Below are 15,399 nucleotides of genomic sequence, written 5' to 3'. Positions count from 1 at the left end.
AATCTTTGAACTAACTATTGTTTTTAAAATCTAGGATTACCGAGACATTATAGATACTCCAATGGATTTTGGAACAGTAAGGGAAACTTTAGAAGCAGGAAACTATGACAGCCCTTTGGAATTTTGCAAAGACATCCGTTTGATATTTAGCAATGCAAAAGCATATACACCAAACAAAAGATCAAAGGTAATTTTAAAAGTGGTTTATAAAAAAAAATATGTGTGATCTATGTAGATGATGATTTTCTATTGTTTGGTAGAGGTGGAAACATGAAAGAACAGTGAGTATAATAAGACTACTCTTAAGAGTAGAGCTTTCACCACAGCCCAAGTGTCTGCTGTGGAAACATTGATTGCTGGTGACAGTGTTTATCTTTCCTAAAGTCTCATAAACAAAAGAAGATTGGGACCAGTGAGGAGATCTGTGAAAAGTGAACAGATTTGTATTGGATGTATAGTGAGAAAAGTCTGTTCTCTTATATACAGGAATCTTGAAAAGTGGATTGGGAACTTTGGGAACTTAGTTATAGAGGTTGGACGAATATTACAAGTAAGAAAAGGAAAATCTGAGGTGGGGATGGGACTACTGATGCATACTAATAATTTGGATCTGAAGAAGAACATGTGAGCATCTGATTAGTTAAGAACAGCATTGTGGACACTCCTAAATTTTTGTTAAAACGTTACATGTTGGATAGTTTTTCAAAACTTGTCGAAGCATAATAAATACACAGAGTTGTATATATATTCTCAGTGAGCATTCATAAAGCCCTGTAGTCAGTGTGCTGGATCATTTAAAAAACAGCAATACTTTGAGAGTAAGATTTTTAAATTAAAGTACTTGCTTGATGCTATAGCATTTTCTCTCTCATCAGTGACTGTTACTGCTAATTAATTGTTTTATCTTAATTTCACTTCCCCTCATTACTTATTATCAGATTCCACCCATGTTATTAATTCTTATCTTAATTTAAGAACCTTCACATTTCAATATCCAGGTTGCTTATTGGATCAGTTTGACATTCAAGTCTTAACATTTTTCTCAGTTTGTGTTTTCATCAGTATTCACCATTTGTGAGACTTCCTCCCAGAGAGAAAATAAATTTCATTCATGTCTTTTTTTCCCTTTTGTTTAAAATACATGTTTGAGGATTCATCATATAGCTCACCCATTTAAAGTGCACAATTAATGTTTTGGTGTATTATGTGACCAAATTTTCAAAATTGTGGTTACTTATACATAACATTAAATTTGTCATTTTGACCACTTTTAAGTATACAGTTCAGTGACATAAATTACATTCATAGTGTTGATCAGCCATCACTGTTATTTTCAAAACTCTTTCATAACCCCGAACAGAAACTCTATAACCAGTAAGCAACCAACTCTACATTCTTTCCTTTCCTCAGACCTTAATAGCTTCTCATTCATTCTGTATCTCTATGAATTTGCCTATTCTAGATATTTTATACAAATTGAACATACAGAATTTGTCTTTGGTGTCTGGCTTATTTCACTTAGTGTATTAAACACTCATCCATGTTGTTGCCTGTTTTGGAACTTTGTTCCATTTTGCGGGGTGAATAATATGCCACCATATGGGTGTATGACATTTGGCTCATTAATCTGTTGATGGACACTTGAATTGTTTTCTACTTTTTGGTGGTTGTAACTGATGCTGCAGTGAATATGGGAATATAAGAATCTGTAAGAGTTCTCATCCTGAATTTTCTTAGGTATATATCTGAGAGTGGAATTTCTGGTTCATAGGGTAATTCTATATTTTTCAGGAACTACCAAACTGTATTCCATAATGACTAGACCATTTTGCATTCCCATTGGCAATGTATAAGGATTCCAGTTTCTCCACACACTTGCCAAAATTTGTTATTTTCTGTGTTTGTAAAAAAAATTACAGGCATTGTAGTGAGTGTGAGGTATTATCTCATTGTAGCTTTGATTTGTATTTGTTATGACTTATTAAAAATTGTACCTGGAATTTATTTTTATCAGATATGATAAGACATGCAGATATGAATTGTCATGAAGAGAATTTATGTTCACAGATCCCTAGGAAGAGAAGTGTGATACAACATTCAGGCCACGTGGTGATGGACCAAAGTTGATCAGGAGGCAGAATTGGCAGAGGGAAGGGATGGAAAGAGCATGACAGATCCTACGTTGGGATTTTCACAGGAAGGCAAGACAGAACAGAGCAAACAGTCTAGTACTGGCTGGTACAGATAATTGGAGCTTTGGTATGTAGGTGTGGTCTCTAGATGTCTGACTCTTAGCCTGGGGTGATTTGGGTAGCTGCTACTGCTAAGTCGCTTCAGTTGTGTCCAACTCTGTGCGACCCCTTAGACAGCAGCCCACCAGGCTCCCCCGTCCCTGGGATTCCCCAGGCAAGAACACTGGAGTGGGTTGCCATTTCCTTCTCCAATACATGAACGTGAGGAGTGAGAGTGAAGTCGCTCAGTCGTGTCTGACTCTTAGCGACCCCATGGACTGCAGCCTACCAGACTCCTGCATCCATGGGATTTTCCAGGCAAGAGTACTGGAGTGGGGTGCCATTGCCTTCTCTGATTTAGGTAGGGGGAATATTATTCACTTGGTGTATGAGAATTTGATAAAGAAGATGGTTAGGTTTGTGAGCTCTAGATTGATTGATTTCTGTATCAGAAGTGTACCTGTGAAAGAGTCCTTTGCTATCAGTTATCCCTGGGAGGGGCAGTCTCCAGGATCAAGGCTTCAAATGCCAGAGCATCAAGAATACAGAAGACAAAGTACAGTCACTACACTAATGATGTTGACAATCTTTTCATGTGCGTATTGACCACTTGTTTATCTTCTTTGGCAAAATATATATTGCAAGTGCTTTTCCCAGTTGTCTTTTTGTTGTAAGAATTTTATTTTATTTATTTTTTTGTAAGAATTATAAAATATATTTTGGATATTAAGTCCTTATCAGATAAGTGTTTTCCAGTTATTTTCTGTCATTCTATAGGTTGTCTTTTTACTTGTTGATAATGTCCTTTGATGCACAGTTTTTAATTTTGATAAAATTAAAATTATTAATCAACTTTTTTTTTTCCTTTTGGTTTCATATTTAAGAACCCATTGCTGCTTAGGGTCACACAGCCTATAAGTATATGACACTGTTACGGAGCAGTTTGAAAAATAAGTGTCATTTAACTCATTAATTCCAATTTTAATTATTTTTTATAGACAGAATTAACTGTGGAAAAGAATACTTGCAGAATACATGTATATTAAAGAGTAATTTATAGAGGCAAATGTTTGGAAATAGTGGTCAAAATAGTTAAATAAATCCATTGCCAAGTTGAGCGTCATAAAGATTGACCTCATGTGTTCCTATGGTTTAGTTCTTATATTTAAGCTGTTGATCCATTTTGAGTTACTGTTTGTGTATGGAGTGAGACAGAGGTCCAGTTTATCCTGTGTGTAGAAATCTGGGTATTACAGCACAATCTGTTGAAGAGACTGTTCTTTCCCTATTAAATGGCCTAGTACCCTTTTTGAAAATCAATTTGCTAGATAGATAGATTGGTTTGTATCTGAGCTCAGTTCTGTTCATTGGTTTGTACATATGAGTCTCTGTCTCTTATCTCTGTCTGTCTTGTATGTCAGTACTAAAATGTTTTGCTTACTGTACTTTTAGTAGTATGTTTTGGAACAAAGGAAATTTTGGTCCTCTTACTTTGATCTCTTTCAGGATCATTTTGGCAATTCAGGGGTGCAATTCATTATTAATGTGAGGATTGACTTTTTCCATTTCTGTTTTAAAAAAGTTGAATTTTTGATAGGGATCGCATTCAGTGTGTAGATGGCTTTGGACTGCATTGGTGTCTTGACACTACTAAGTCTTTCTGTCTCTTAATGCCAGATCCCTTTCCATTTATTTAGGTCTAATGTCTTCCAGCAAAGTTTTGTACTTTTCAGTGGAGAGTCTTTCCCACTCCTTGGTGAAATGTATTCCCAGATATTTTTTTTGTTTTAGATGCTATTTGAAATGCAGTTGCTTTCTTAATTTCCTTTTGTACTTGTTCATTGTTGGTGGCAGATTCTTGTGTGTTGTTCTCATACCTTGTATTTTGTTGGATTAATTTATTAGCACTGATAACTTTCTTGTAGAATCTTGGATAGTTTCTATACATAGGATCACTTCATCTGCAAATAGATATAGTTTTACTTCTACCTTTCCAGCCTGAGTTATTTTTATTTCTTCTCTAATTGCTCTGGTAAAATTTTAAGTACAGTGTTGAGTAGCAGTGCTGAAACCAGGTATCCTTGTACATTCCTGACCAGTCTTTTATCATTTACCACTGTGCATAGTGATAACTGGGGGTTTTTGAGACATGCCCATATTCATTTTGAACTGATAATTTTAGCACTTGTTTTGTTAGATGATTTTATTTTATATTAAAAATGTATTACTGGATTTTTCAGATATATGAAAAATTAGTACTCAAGATTCTCAGAGGTTTCAAACTTAATACAGTTGAGGAACAAAATCACTTTTGTTAAAATTGGTGACTTACACTAGAGTTCAGGTTTTAAGGAAAAGAATAAATTGAATATATATACAAAATACTAGAAATAACTGTTAAAGATCATTTCAAAGATAAGAGGAATTACAGATTTCACATATACTCATTATGTGTGTGTGTGTATAGGTTTCCTCCTGTATTTGAAGGTAGAACATTCCTATGAAATCTTTTTTAAGGGGAAATGGTGTGAGGTGAAGAACCAGTTACCTTAGGACACATCTGAATGACAGATGCACAGAATATACCAAGATAAAACTCAGATGCTCACAGACACAGTTCAGAACTGTGGCGACTTGCCTAAACAAAATGAATCACAAACAAATAGATGCACACCAAGACATAGCATAGTTGAAATGGTAAAAGTCAAGCATAGAGAAAGAATTTTAAAGACAGCAAGAGAGAAATAGAGAATCATAAGTAAGGGATCCCCCATAAAGGGGTATCAGCTGATCTCCCTGCCAAAACTTTGCTGACTAGAAGGCTGTTGAAAGGGAAAATTTGTCAAAGCCCATAGAATATTTAGCATCAGGAATGAACCCTAATGTTGTCAATGGACTATGGGTGATGATGTGTCAGTGCAGGCTCAGCAACCACAATAAATGTATCTCTCTGGTTTGGGATGTCACTTTGAAAACTAAAATCACAACTGTGGTGACACATGGCTGAGATGGTGAGAGTAGTTGCTGGGGAAGAAGCTTGGTGGCACTGCTCTTGCTGTTTGCGGTTTGCTGTGCCTCTGTAATGGCTTGTTGCAAACAGATGCTGAACTCTCTCTTCACCTCTTTTCATAAAAGGGAAAAATCTTTGAATTTCTTTGAGTTAGTGAAAACAGGTACTAATCAAGTAGGTCTTTTATAAAAATGAAGTGGCAGAAAGTAAACTTTTCTTAAAAGTGGGGGATACCTGTATATGTGTGCTGCTAAGTCGCTTCAGTCGCGTCTGACTCGGCGCGACCCCATAGACGGCGGCCTACCAGGCTCTCCCGTCCCTGGGATTCTTCAGGCAAGAACACTGGAGTGGGTTGCCATTTCCTTCTCCAATGCATGCAAGTGAAAAGTGAAAGTGAAGTCGCTCAGTCGTGTCCGACTCTTAGCGACCCCGTGGACTGCAGCCCACCAGACTCCTCCATCCATGGGATTTTCCAGGCAAGAGTACTGGAGTGGGGTGCCATTGCCTTCTCTGGTATATGTGTATATATATATAAATATGAGAAAGTCACGTATTTTACACACTTTTTAAAGGTTCTCCAGTGTTAGTCTCTTCACCTTCCTCCATCATGTACCAGAGTGATTGATATTTAACTTTGTTAAATATTTTTACATTTTATTTTCAGGAATGATTGTAGATGAATGCATAGTACTTCCTGTAAATACATAGGCTGTGCCAATAGTTATTTATAGTAGCATTGCTGTCTTTTTAAAAATTTGATGTTTTTAATTATAAAAGTTATGATAACATAATCTTTCTTATATAATTAAGGTTATAGGGCATAATGTCTTCTTCTGGATGCAAGCCATCTCTTTTTCTAACAATAATTTAGATCTTAAGTGGCATAAGAGGCATTCAGATTTCAAGTAGAGACTGGTGTGGAAGTACTTCTGTTCCCTTATCCCAAGGAGACACTGCCCTTCTGCCTAAATAGCAACCTTAAAACCAATCAACTTCTTATATAACTTTAGGAGAAGGAGGCATTTTGGACATTTGTACATGTAGATGTGGGAAAAATCATCTGAGAACCACTGACATACAGATCTAAACCCAAGATTCTAGAGGGTTGATTTATTTAAAATTACTTTCTTTTTATCAGAGAGGTGTGTATTTGGTACTTCAGTGTCCTTGAAGGGAAGGGATGGGAAATAGATAAAATAAGGACCAGCCATTATCTAGAACAGTGATATAATAGATTACAAGTACCTCAATGATTATTAAAAATTTATTTGTAAAAATATAAGATTTTATAGTTCTAGTTTTGCTTTCGTGTCCTTGCAGATTTACAGTATGACATTGAGATTGTCTGCCTTATTTGAAGAAAAAATGAAGAAAATCTCCTCTGATTTTAAAATTGGTCAAAAATTCAGTGAAAAACTTCGAAGAAGCCAGAGGTTTAAGAGACGACAAAATTGTAACCGTGTCAATCAGGCTAACAAAAGTATCAGGTGAATTGGTTATTGTAGTCTCTGTATGCAGTTTTTAAATCAGGTTGTGATACTTGATTTTTATTATGCTAGAAATGCTTGATCATTTTAGAGAACAGAAAAGAATAGTCACTTTTTATAGGTTGAAAGCGTTCTCTGCATATAGAGCTATTGCGGTGATTTTTAATCACATAAATTTGTAAGCATTTAATGAAATATCAATTAAGTCTTATTAAGGATTATTCAAAATATTATTTATCTTTCACATAAGAATTTTTTTTAATGCAGAGGGTAAAATGATTACTAGTTATGGCTATTGAGCATTTGATTGTGTAAGGGAAAGTGCCAGTTTGATGTAATGTATATGTTTTCACTAGAGATTACTTGTAGAGAAGAAATATAAAATGCAGGAGTTACTCTTTTTATAATAAATTATTCTGTCATTTATGACTATAGCTTGCATTAATATCAAATTTATAGATATTTTAAAGTGTGAAATGTGGAAGTTGAGTTTTTCAGTGTTTAGTTGTTTTCATGTACATTTATAATGTGCACTGATACCCTTGATGGATTTCCTCATGGTTGTTTTTGGGATTACATCATGCATCTAAATCGAAAACAGTCTACTTCAGGTTAATACTATTTCATTCCCACAGATTTAAGAATTTTGTTCCAGTTTAGCTCTTTTCCCCTTCTTATTTGTGCCCTTAACTCTCATACAGTTTATACTTTTATATGTTGTTTTATGCAGTTGTCTTTTAAATCAGTTAAGAAAACAAGAAGCAGATTATTTATACTGTTACATTGGGTTGGCCAAAAGATGCATTCAGGATTTTCTGTAACATCTTAATGGATAAACCAGAACAAACTTTTTGGTCAACCCAATATATTTACCTATGTAATTACCTTTCCCAGTGGTCGTTTATTTCTTTTCGTGGATTTGAGTTACCCTCTGGTTTTATTTCTTTTCAACCTAAAATCCTTTAATATTTCTTTAAAAAATTACTTATTTATGTTTCTTTATTTGGCTGTGCTAGTTTGGGTTCTAACTGAGGCACTTGGGATCTAGTTCTCTGACCAGGGATCAAACTGGCCCCCTACATTGGGAGCGTGGAGTCTTAGCCACTGGACCAGCAGGGCCTTCCCTATTTATTTTTTGAGCTGTGCTGTGTCTTCACTGTTGCATGTGGGCTTCCTCTAGTTACAGCACAGGGTGGTTGCTCTCTTGTGGTGCACGGGCTTCTCACACCTCACGGGCCGTGTGAGGTGCATGGCCTCTCATAGCCATGGCTTCTTATTGTGCAGCACAGGCCCTTGAGCATGTGGGCTTCAGTAGTTGCAGCGTGTGGGCAGCATGTGGGTACATGGACTTAGTTGCTCCGAGGCATGTTGGGATCTTCCCTGGCACTAGGGTTTGAACCCATGTCCCCCGCATTGGCAGGCAGATTCTTAACCACCAGACCACCAGGGAAGTCAGTGAAGTCCTTTACTATTTCTTGTAAGGCAGACATGCTAGCAATGAATTCCCTTAATCTTTGTTTATCTGGGAATGTCTTAATTTCACTTTTATCAAGACTAGTTTTGCTGTATATAGAATTCTCAGTTGGCAGTGTTTCTCTTTTAGCAGTTTGACTATGTCATCTTACTGCCTGCTGACCTCCAGTGTTTCTGATGAGAAGTCAGCTGTTAATCTTATTGAGGTTCCTTCCATTGTACACAGGCAGTTTTTATCTTGCTGATTTCAAGATTTTTTTTTTTTTTGTCTTCATCTTGCAGCTGACTGCAGGTGTGGGTTTGAATTTATCCTTCTTGAAATTTGTGTAACTTTGTGGATGTGTATGTACTGTTTTCATCAGATTTGGGTGATTTTCAGCCATTATGTTTTCAAATATTTTTGTTCTGCTCCTTTTGTCTCCTGTGAAAGTGAAAGTTGCTCAGTCACATCCAACTTTTGGCGACCCCATAGACTATACAGTCCATGGAGTTCTGCAGGCCAAAATACTGGAGTGGGTAGCCTTTCCCTTCTCCAGGGAATCTTCCCAATCCAGGGATCGAACCCAGGTCCTCCTGCATTACAGGCAGATTCTTTACCAACTGAACCACAAGGGAAGCCCTTTGGGGCTCCCATTATACATATGCTGGTGTGTTTAATGGTCTCCCAATGGTTTCTGAGGCTTCATTCATTTTTTATTCATAAAGGATAGAATAAAAAGAGAATGTGTTCATTCTTGAGCTACTACACCTTGTCTCCTGTTAAAAGTCAAGTTTATGATAGGTATAAGCATGTAATTATTTCTTCTTATATTACTCTCTAGTTAATGTTGTTTAGTCATTCAGTCATGTCTTGACTCTTTGCGACCCCATGGATTGTAGCCTGCCAGGGTCTTCTGTCTGGGATTTCCCAGGGAAAAATACTGCAGTGAGTTGCCATTTCCTTCTCCAGGGGATCTTTCTGACCCAGGAATCTAACCCATGCATCCTGCATTGGTAGGCAGATTCTTTACCACTGAGCCTCTGGGGAAGCCCATGGTTGATATTATTGGAAGTTAAATTTTTGACATAATAAACTTGAGTTTTCTTTTTAAATCCTTTTGTTTTTTAAATAAAGGAAATCAAGATACTACATTTTGCAGCCATCTGTCCTTCTCCCATTTGTAACTGACAGATTGCATTTAACACATGAAAACTGGAAAACTGCTTGCCTTTAAAAATGGTCTATTTACATTTGAAAACTTGAATTTTCTTGATTATGATAAAGTTACTGCTTAAAAGAATTATTGGGTTTTTTTTTCTTCAAAAAATTGAAGTATAGTTGAGTGTGGTTATCTTATGTAAGCTCAGATGCCTTAGATACTCCTAAAAGTAAAAGCACCTTTATCTTTTTGTTTTAAGGGAAAGCAAAACCAAATCATTTTGTTTTAAAGGATTATCTTTAAAAAACATGAATATTACTCAGATCTGTAATTTAAAGTCAGATTGTCTTAAATTTCCATCTTTTTTTCACCATAATACATGGCTCAGGAATCAAATATGGTGAATTGGCACTTAGATGTAAACATATTGGTCTCAAAAAAAAACTAGCTTGATCTGTTTTTTGCGTCTCTGTTCTTTCTGTTCAGGTTTTGTTGATTTCTCCTGATTTTATACTGTCTTTTTGTGTGTGTTAGTCTCTCAGTCATCTCCAACTCTTTGTGACCCCATGGACTGTAGCCTGCCAGGCTTCTCTGTTCATGGAATTCTCCAGGCAAGAGTACTGGAGTGGATTGCCATTCCCTTCTCCAGAGGAACTTCCAAACCCAGGGATCAAACCCTGGTCTCCTGCATCGTAGGCAGATTCTTTACCGTTTGAGCTACAGGGAAGTCTATACTGTCTTTAGGAATATATAAAAATGAGCCTAGAGGGAATATTGTCATATTGAGAATCTCATTCTTTAATATAGGGAATTCCCTGGTGGCCAAGTGTTTAGGAATCCAGGCTTTCACTGCCATGGTCTGGGTTCAGTCACTAGTCAGGACACTGAGATCCCACAGGTAGTGATGTGGCCAAAAATAATAATAAATAATCACAAATTTCATTACACATACAACTTTAAAAAATTTATAATATGAATGAATGCCTGTATTACATAAATGTTGGCTCTTCTTAGCATTTAATCCAAAGAATCTAAGATGTTCAGTATGATTTTCTATAATACTGTTACTATCTGTTTATTACTCAAGTTTGGAATAAAACAATGTCAAATTTAAAGTAAAAGAATAGTAACCCAAGCTAGAGTAAGGTGTTAATAATGAATATTTCAGTGTCTTGATCATAAAGTTATTCTTTAATAATACACTGTTATTTAGACATCCTCTGTTTTGCTCAATGTTGTTTTATTTTTCCTATCTTTGACCAGAAATACCAAGCAGAAGCGTTTAAAATCTCAGACAAAAGTAATTTCTGAGTTCGTAGGTTCTCCTATCCAGCCTACCTCAAGTAGGGCAACTTACTCCACAAGCCGCAAGACAACTGCTAGTGTCTCTTCAGGTGTTACTTCTGGTGACTCTTCAGATTCAGCAGCATCATCAGAAAGAATGAGAAGAAATAGACCTGTCACTCTGACAAATGGTTCTACGTTATCTGGTGAGAAATGGAATGTTATGTGTTCACCTGTTGAGCACTCAAGTTTATAACACTGCTAGTTACTATGGATTTTGAGGAAAGAATAAAGAAGTAAGATATGGTCTTGATATTCAAGGAACGTAAAATTTAACAGAAGAGACATAAGTAACACATGGAATAATTAATTATATTTGATAAATGCTGTTCTTTGCAAATGGTGCGGCCACATTTTAAGCAAATTTGAATTCTTCAGGTTTTAAATAATGTGATATAAATATCATACTTTGTGTGCAAAATTTGACATGGAAAAATTTCTTTAAATCATGTAAGTTTAAGGCTTGATGATCTGGAAAAAAAAAATACTGTTTATTTTATTAGCATTTGGTGGTATAACTGTAGCTGACACAGACTGTGAACATCCTGTGAATGAGGTTGTGTTTTGTACATACTTGAGTTTGTTCTGAGTGATTTTGGTGACTTGCCATGATAGTATAGTGGTTACTGTTGTGATTTAAAACAGTAGGATCAGACAAGTAGAATGCAGCCTTAGTTAAGAGACTGGCAAGCCTTACAGTACTTAATAAGGTCCCTTGTTTTGAGGGAATCACATGACTAATTTTGTCTCAGGAGGATGAATGAGTTTGACAGTGATACATGGGGAAGGAGAAGACTCTGGAAACACAGTCAGCATGATGGGACGTGGAATGCAGGAGTTGGCACATACACATTCCTCTATCAGCCACTTTCTTCTTTGACATAGAATTGGGTTGTATTATGGAGCACGATTTTGTCCTTTAACAATATGTTCCCACTCATTTTGATGGAATATTTGTTTTGTGATAGACATGCCTGGGTGAAGGAACAGGAAATTTGGTTTCCTATCTTATTCATCTCACACCTTTTCTACCTTTGTGTGTGTGTGTTGCATGTTGAAATGCTCTTTCTTGAGCTTGGAAGCATGTGTGGTACAAAGATTCTGTTAGGAACAACTGCTAGAGAGAGACCTGAAAGCCTGCTAAAATATTGGACTTGAAGTGACTGTCTTTTCTAAGGAAATACTTGTTTCAAAACAGAAGCAGGAAGAAGCCCCACTATTGTGGGGCTTGTTAAAATTTTAATGAAAGCTTGTTTATAAAATATCAGTATATAAACTTATTTTCTGAATCTAAATCAGTATTAATATGTTACTTTCAGAAATAAGAGAACAAACTCAAATGCTGATTATGTGCCTTTTAGTATTATCAGCTATTCTTTGAAAGTTTTTAAAAATATACTCACTTCTAAGTGTTTTAAGAATCTGCCTTTAGTCTGTTGTTACAAAATAACTGCTTACTGTGTAAAGATAGGAGTGTTATATGTAATGAACTGTTGATGTTTCATTTTCCTTAGAAAGTGAAATGGAAGATTCTTTAGGTACCTCTTCATCATCTTCAGCTTCAAATAGTTCTGAGGAAAGCAAGGAGAGTCCAAGAGCTCGAGACTCCTCCTCCCGTAGTGGGCTAGCCAGGAGCAGCAACCTCAGGGTGACCAGGACCAGAGCTGCACAGAGAAAAACTGGTGAGAAGAGGCTCAATGTACTGGGAGAAATGTGTGTCAAGAGAACCCAAAAGCTAAATAAATATTGAATGTTTTATTTACCTGACGCATCTGCACATGATTACATGTCCTTTATGCTTTTTTTCTCTTGAGACATAATTGACATAAAATATATTAATTTCAGGTGTACAGTGTAATTGACTTGACATTTGTGTACTTGACAGAATGATTACCACAGAATGTTTAGTTACCATGTGTCACCATGCATAGTCAGAAAATTCTCTTTTTTCTTGTGATGAAGACTTTTTAAGATATACTCTTAGCAACTTTAAAATATGCAGTGCCGTATTAACTCTGCTTGCCATGTTGTACATTGTGTCTCCATGATTTATTTATTTTATAACTGGAAGTTTGTACCTTTAGACTCCATTCACCCATTTTACCCACTCCCTATCCACCCTCTCCCTGGCAACCACCAGTCTGTTTTCTGGTGGCGCATGTTTTGTTTTGTTTTTGTAGATTCCACATATAAGTATAGATTCCACTTAAACATAGGGTATTTGTTTTTCTGTCTGACTTATTTCACTTTGCATAGTGCCCTCAAGGTCTGTCCATGTTGTCGCAAATGGCAAGAATCCATTCTTTTTTGTGGCTGAATAGTATTCCTGTTTGTATAGATGTGTGCTTGTTATCTTTATCCATTCATCCATATGGAAACAACACTTAGGTTGTTTCCAGATCTCGGCTGTTGTAAATAATGCTGCAGTGAGCATCGGGGTTGCATGTATCCTTTCAAATTCATGTTTTTGTTTTCTTTGGGTAAACAGCCAGAATTGGAATTGTTGGATCATATAATTTTTTGAGGACCAACCATACTATTGTGGCTACACCAGTTTTCCCAACAACAGTGCACAAGGGTTTTCTTTTCTTTCAAATCCTCACCAACACTTGTTATTTCTTGTCTTTCTGATAATAGTTGTTCTAACAGATGTGAAGTGGTACCTCATTCTGGTTTTGACTTGCATTTTCCTGATGATAAGTGATGTTGAGTGTCTTTTCATGTGCCTGTTGGCCATCTGTATGTCTTCTATGGAAAAATGCCTATTCAGATTCTCTGCCCATTTTTAAATTGATTTTTTTTCTGGCAGGGGGGTTGTTGAGTTGAATGAGTTCTCTGTATATTCTGGATATTAACCCCTGATCAAATATATATTTTTGCAAATATTTTCTTCTTTTCAGTGGGTTGCCATTTCATTTTGTTGATGATTTCCTTTACTGTGCAGAAGCTGTTTAGTTTGATGTAGTCCTGCTTGTTTGTTTTTGTTTTCATTGCTTTTGCTTTTGGAGTCAGATGTAAAAAATCATTGTCAAGACCAATGTCAAGGATCTTTCTGCCTATATTTTCTTCTGGTTTTGTGGTTTCAGGTCTTTATATTCTTTAATCCCCCTTGAGTTAATTTTGTATAAGATATAGAATAAGATATAGTATATCTTATGGTATAAGATAGTAGTCTAGTTCATTATTTTGCATGTGACTGTCTAGTTTCCCAACACTATTTATTGACAAGATTGTCCTTTTCCATTTTATATTCTTGGCTCCTTTGTCTTAAATTAATTGGCCATCTGTGCTTGGGTTATTTCTGGATTCTCTTCTGTTCTACCCTTTAAACTTTTAAATTTAGACAGGTGTAATCTGTTTTGACATTAAAAGAATAAGGAACATTAGTACTAAAATAATGAAGTCATTTAAAAATGTTGGAATAAGGAAGGCCTTTCTAATCTAACTGTTATTTTATTTTTAGGTCCAGTTTCTTTAGAAAATGGATGTGGCAGAAAAGCCACTAGGAAGAGAGTCTATTTAAGTGACTCAGATAACAATTCTTTGGCAACTGGTGAAAGTGTAAAAGTGAGAGCTGGAAATAACCGGAAAGTGCTACGAAAGTGTGCTGCTGTGGCTGCCAATAAAATCAAGTTAATGAGTGATGTAGAGGAGAATTCTACCTCTGAAAGTGTCTGTTCTGGCCGTAAGCTGCCCCACCGCAATGCTTCTGCTGTAGCTAGAAAAAAATTATTACATAATTCTGAGGATGACCAGAGCTTGAAGTCAGAACTTGAAGAAGAGGAGCTAAAAGATCAGCTATCACCATTGTCCAACTCTCTTGCTGCCCAGAATACTGAAAATGGAGATTCAGAGTCAGAAAGTGATTTACGGGTAGCCCGGAAAAATTGGCATGCTAATGGTTACAAGTCCCAAATTCCAGCAACTTCTAAAACAAAATTCCTTAAAATAGCGTCTTCTGAGGAAGATTCTAAAAGTCATGATTCAGATAATGGGCATAGCAGAGCTGCTGGCCCATCAACATCTTTGCTGAAACTTAAGGCAGAAAGCATCTCAGAGGAAGAGGAGAAAGCAAATTCTGAAACAAGAAAATACAGCAGTAGGAAATACAGCACAGGTCGCAAGAATGCTCCTTTCCTTAAAAAAGCAAAGCTCTTCAGTGATTCAGAGGACTCTGAGTCTGACAAAGAAGATGGACAAGACAGATGTCATAAGATGGAAATGAACCCGAGTTCAGGGAATGTGGAATGTGAACCTGTTGCCAGATCCCAGTGTTTTTCAGATCATGTATCTGAAACTGATTTGGATTCAGATGATGACAAGAAAGCAAAAGAAAAACCAAATAGTTTTATAAAAGGTAATCAAAACATTTAATCTTGGTTCACTGCTATCTTTTTTTTTATAGCATTTTTTTTTTCCCCATGAAATTTTACTTTGCTACCTGCTTTCTTTCCATGCCATGCATTCTCCATTCATCTTTTCTTTCTGTGTGTACTGTTACTGGTTGTTGAGTACATTTAGTTTTGCTCATGTAACAGGCAGCCTTGGTCATAGCTATTTTTAATAGTGATTTCACTTCTTATATTGATAATGGGGATATTGTATTGGCTATGGGTTCAAGAAAAGCAGAGGCCAGCATTTATAAGCTGTTGGTGATAATAGTTTGAGAAGAGGAAGGAAAGAAAAGGGTGATTGAAAGGAATGTGGTAGGTAGT

The 15,399-nt window shown here is 36.2% G+C and overlaps 1 protein-coding gene across 1 annotated transcript in view; it reads left to right on the top strand.

Moving 5' to 3' along the window:
* The window catches only part of BRWD1 (bromodomain and WD repeat domain containing 1), a 124,993-nt gene that overhangs the window by 95,477 nt on the left and 14,117 nt on the right, over positions 1-15,399 (top strand). Inside the window, exons 36-40 of the mRNA XM_055569708.1 lie at positions 35-187; positions 6,562-6,728; positions 10,604-10,830; positions 12,199-12,366; positions 14,148-15,041. Coding sequence (XP_055425683.1) covers positions 35-187; positions 6,562-6,728; positions 10,604-10,830; positions 12,199-12,366; positions 14,148-15,041 — 1,609 coding nt within the window. The remainder of the gene's footprint in view (positions 1-34; positions 188-6,561; positions 6,729-10,603; positions 10,831-12,198; positions 12,367-14,147; positions 15,042-15,399) is intronic.

The sequence above is a fragment of the Bubalus kerabau genome, chromosome 2 (assembly GCF_029407905.1).
Source record: "Bubalus kerabau isolate K-KA32 ecotype Philippines breed swamp buffalo chromosome 2, PCC_UOA_SB_1v2, whole genome shotgun sequence".
Classification (NCBI taxonomy): domain Eukaryota; kingdom Metazoa; phylum Chordata; class Mammalia; order Artiodactyla; family Bovidae; genus Bubalus; species Bubalus kerabau.
The sequence above is the reverse complement of the archived record's forward strand: the minus strand, read 5'-3'. Positions and strand labels throughout refer to the sequence as shown.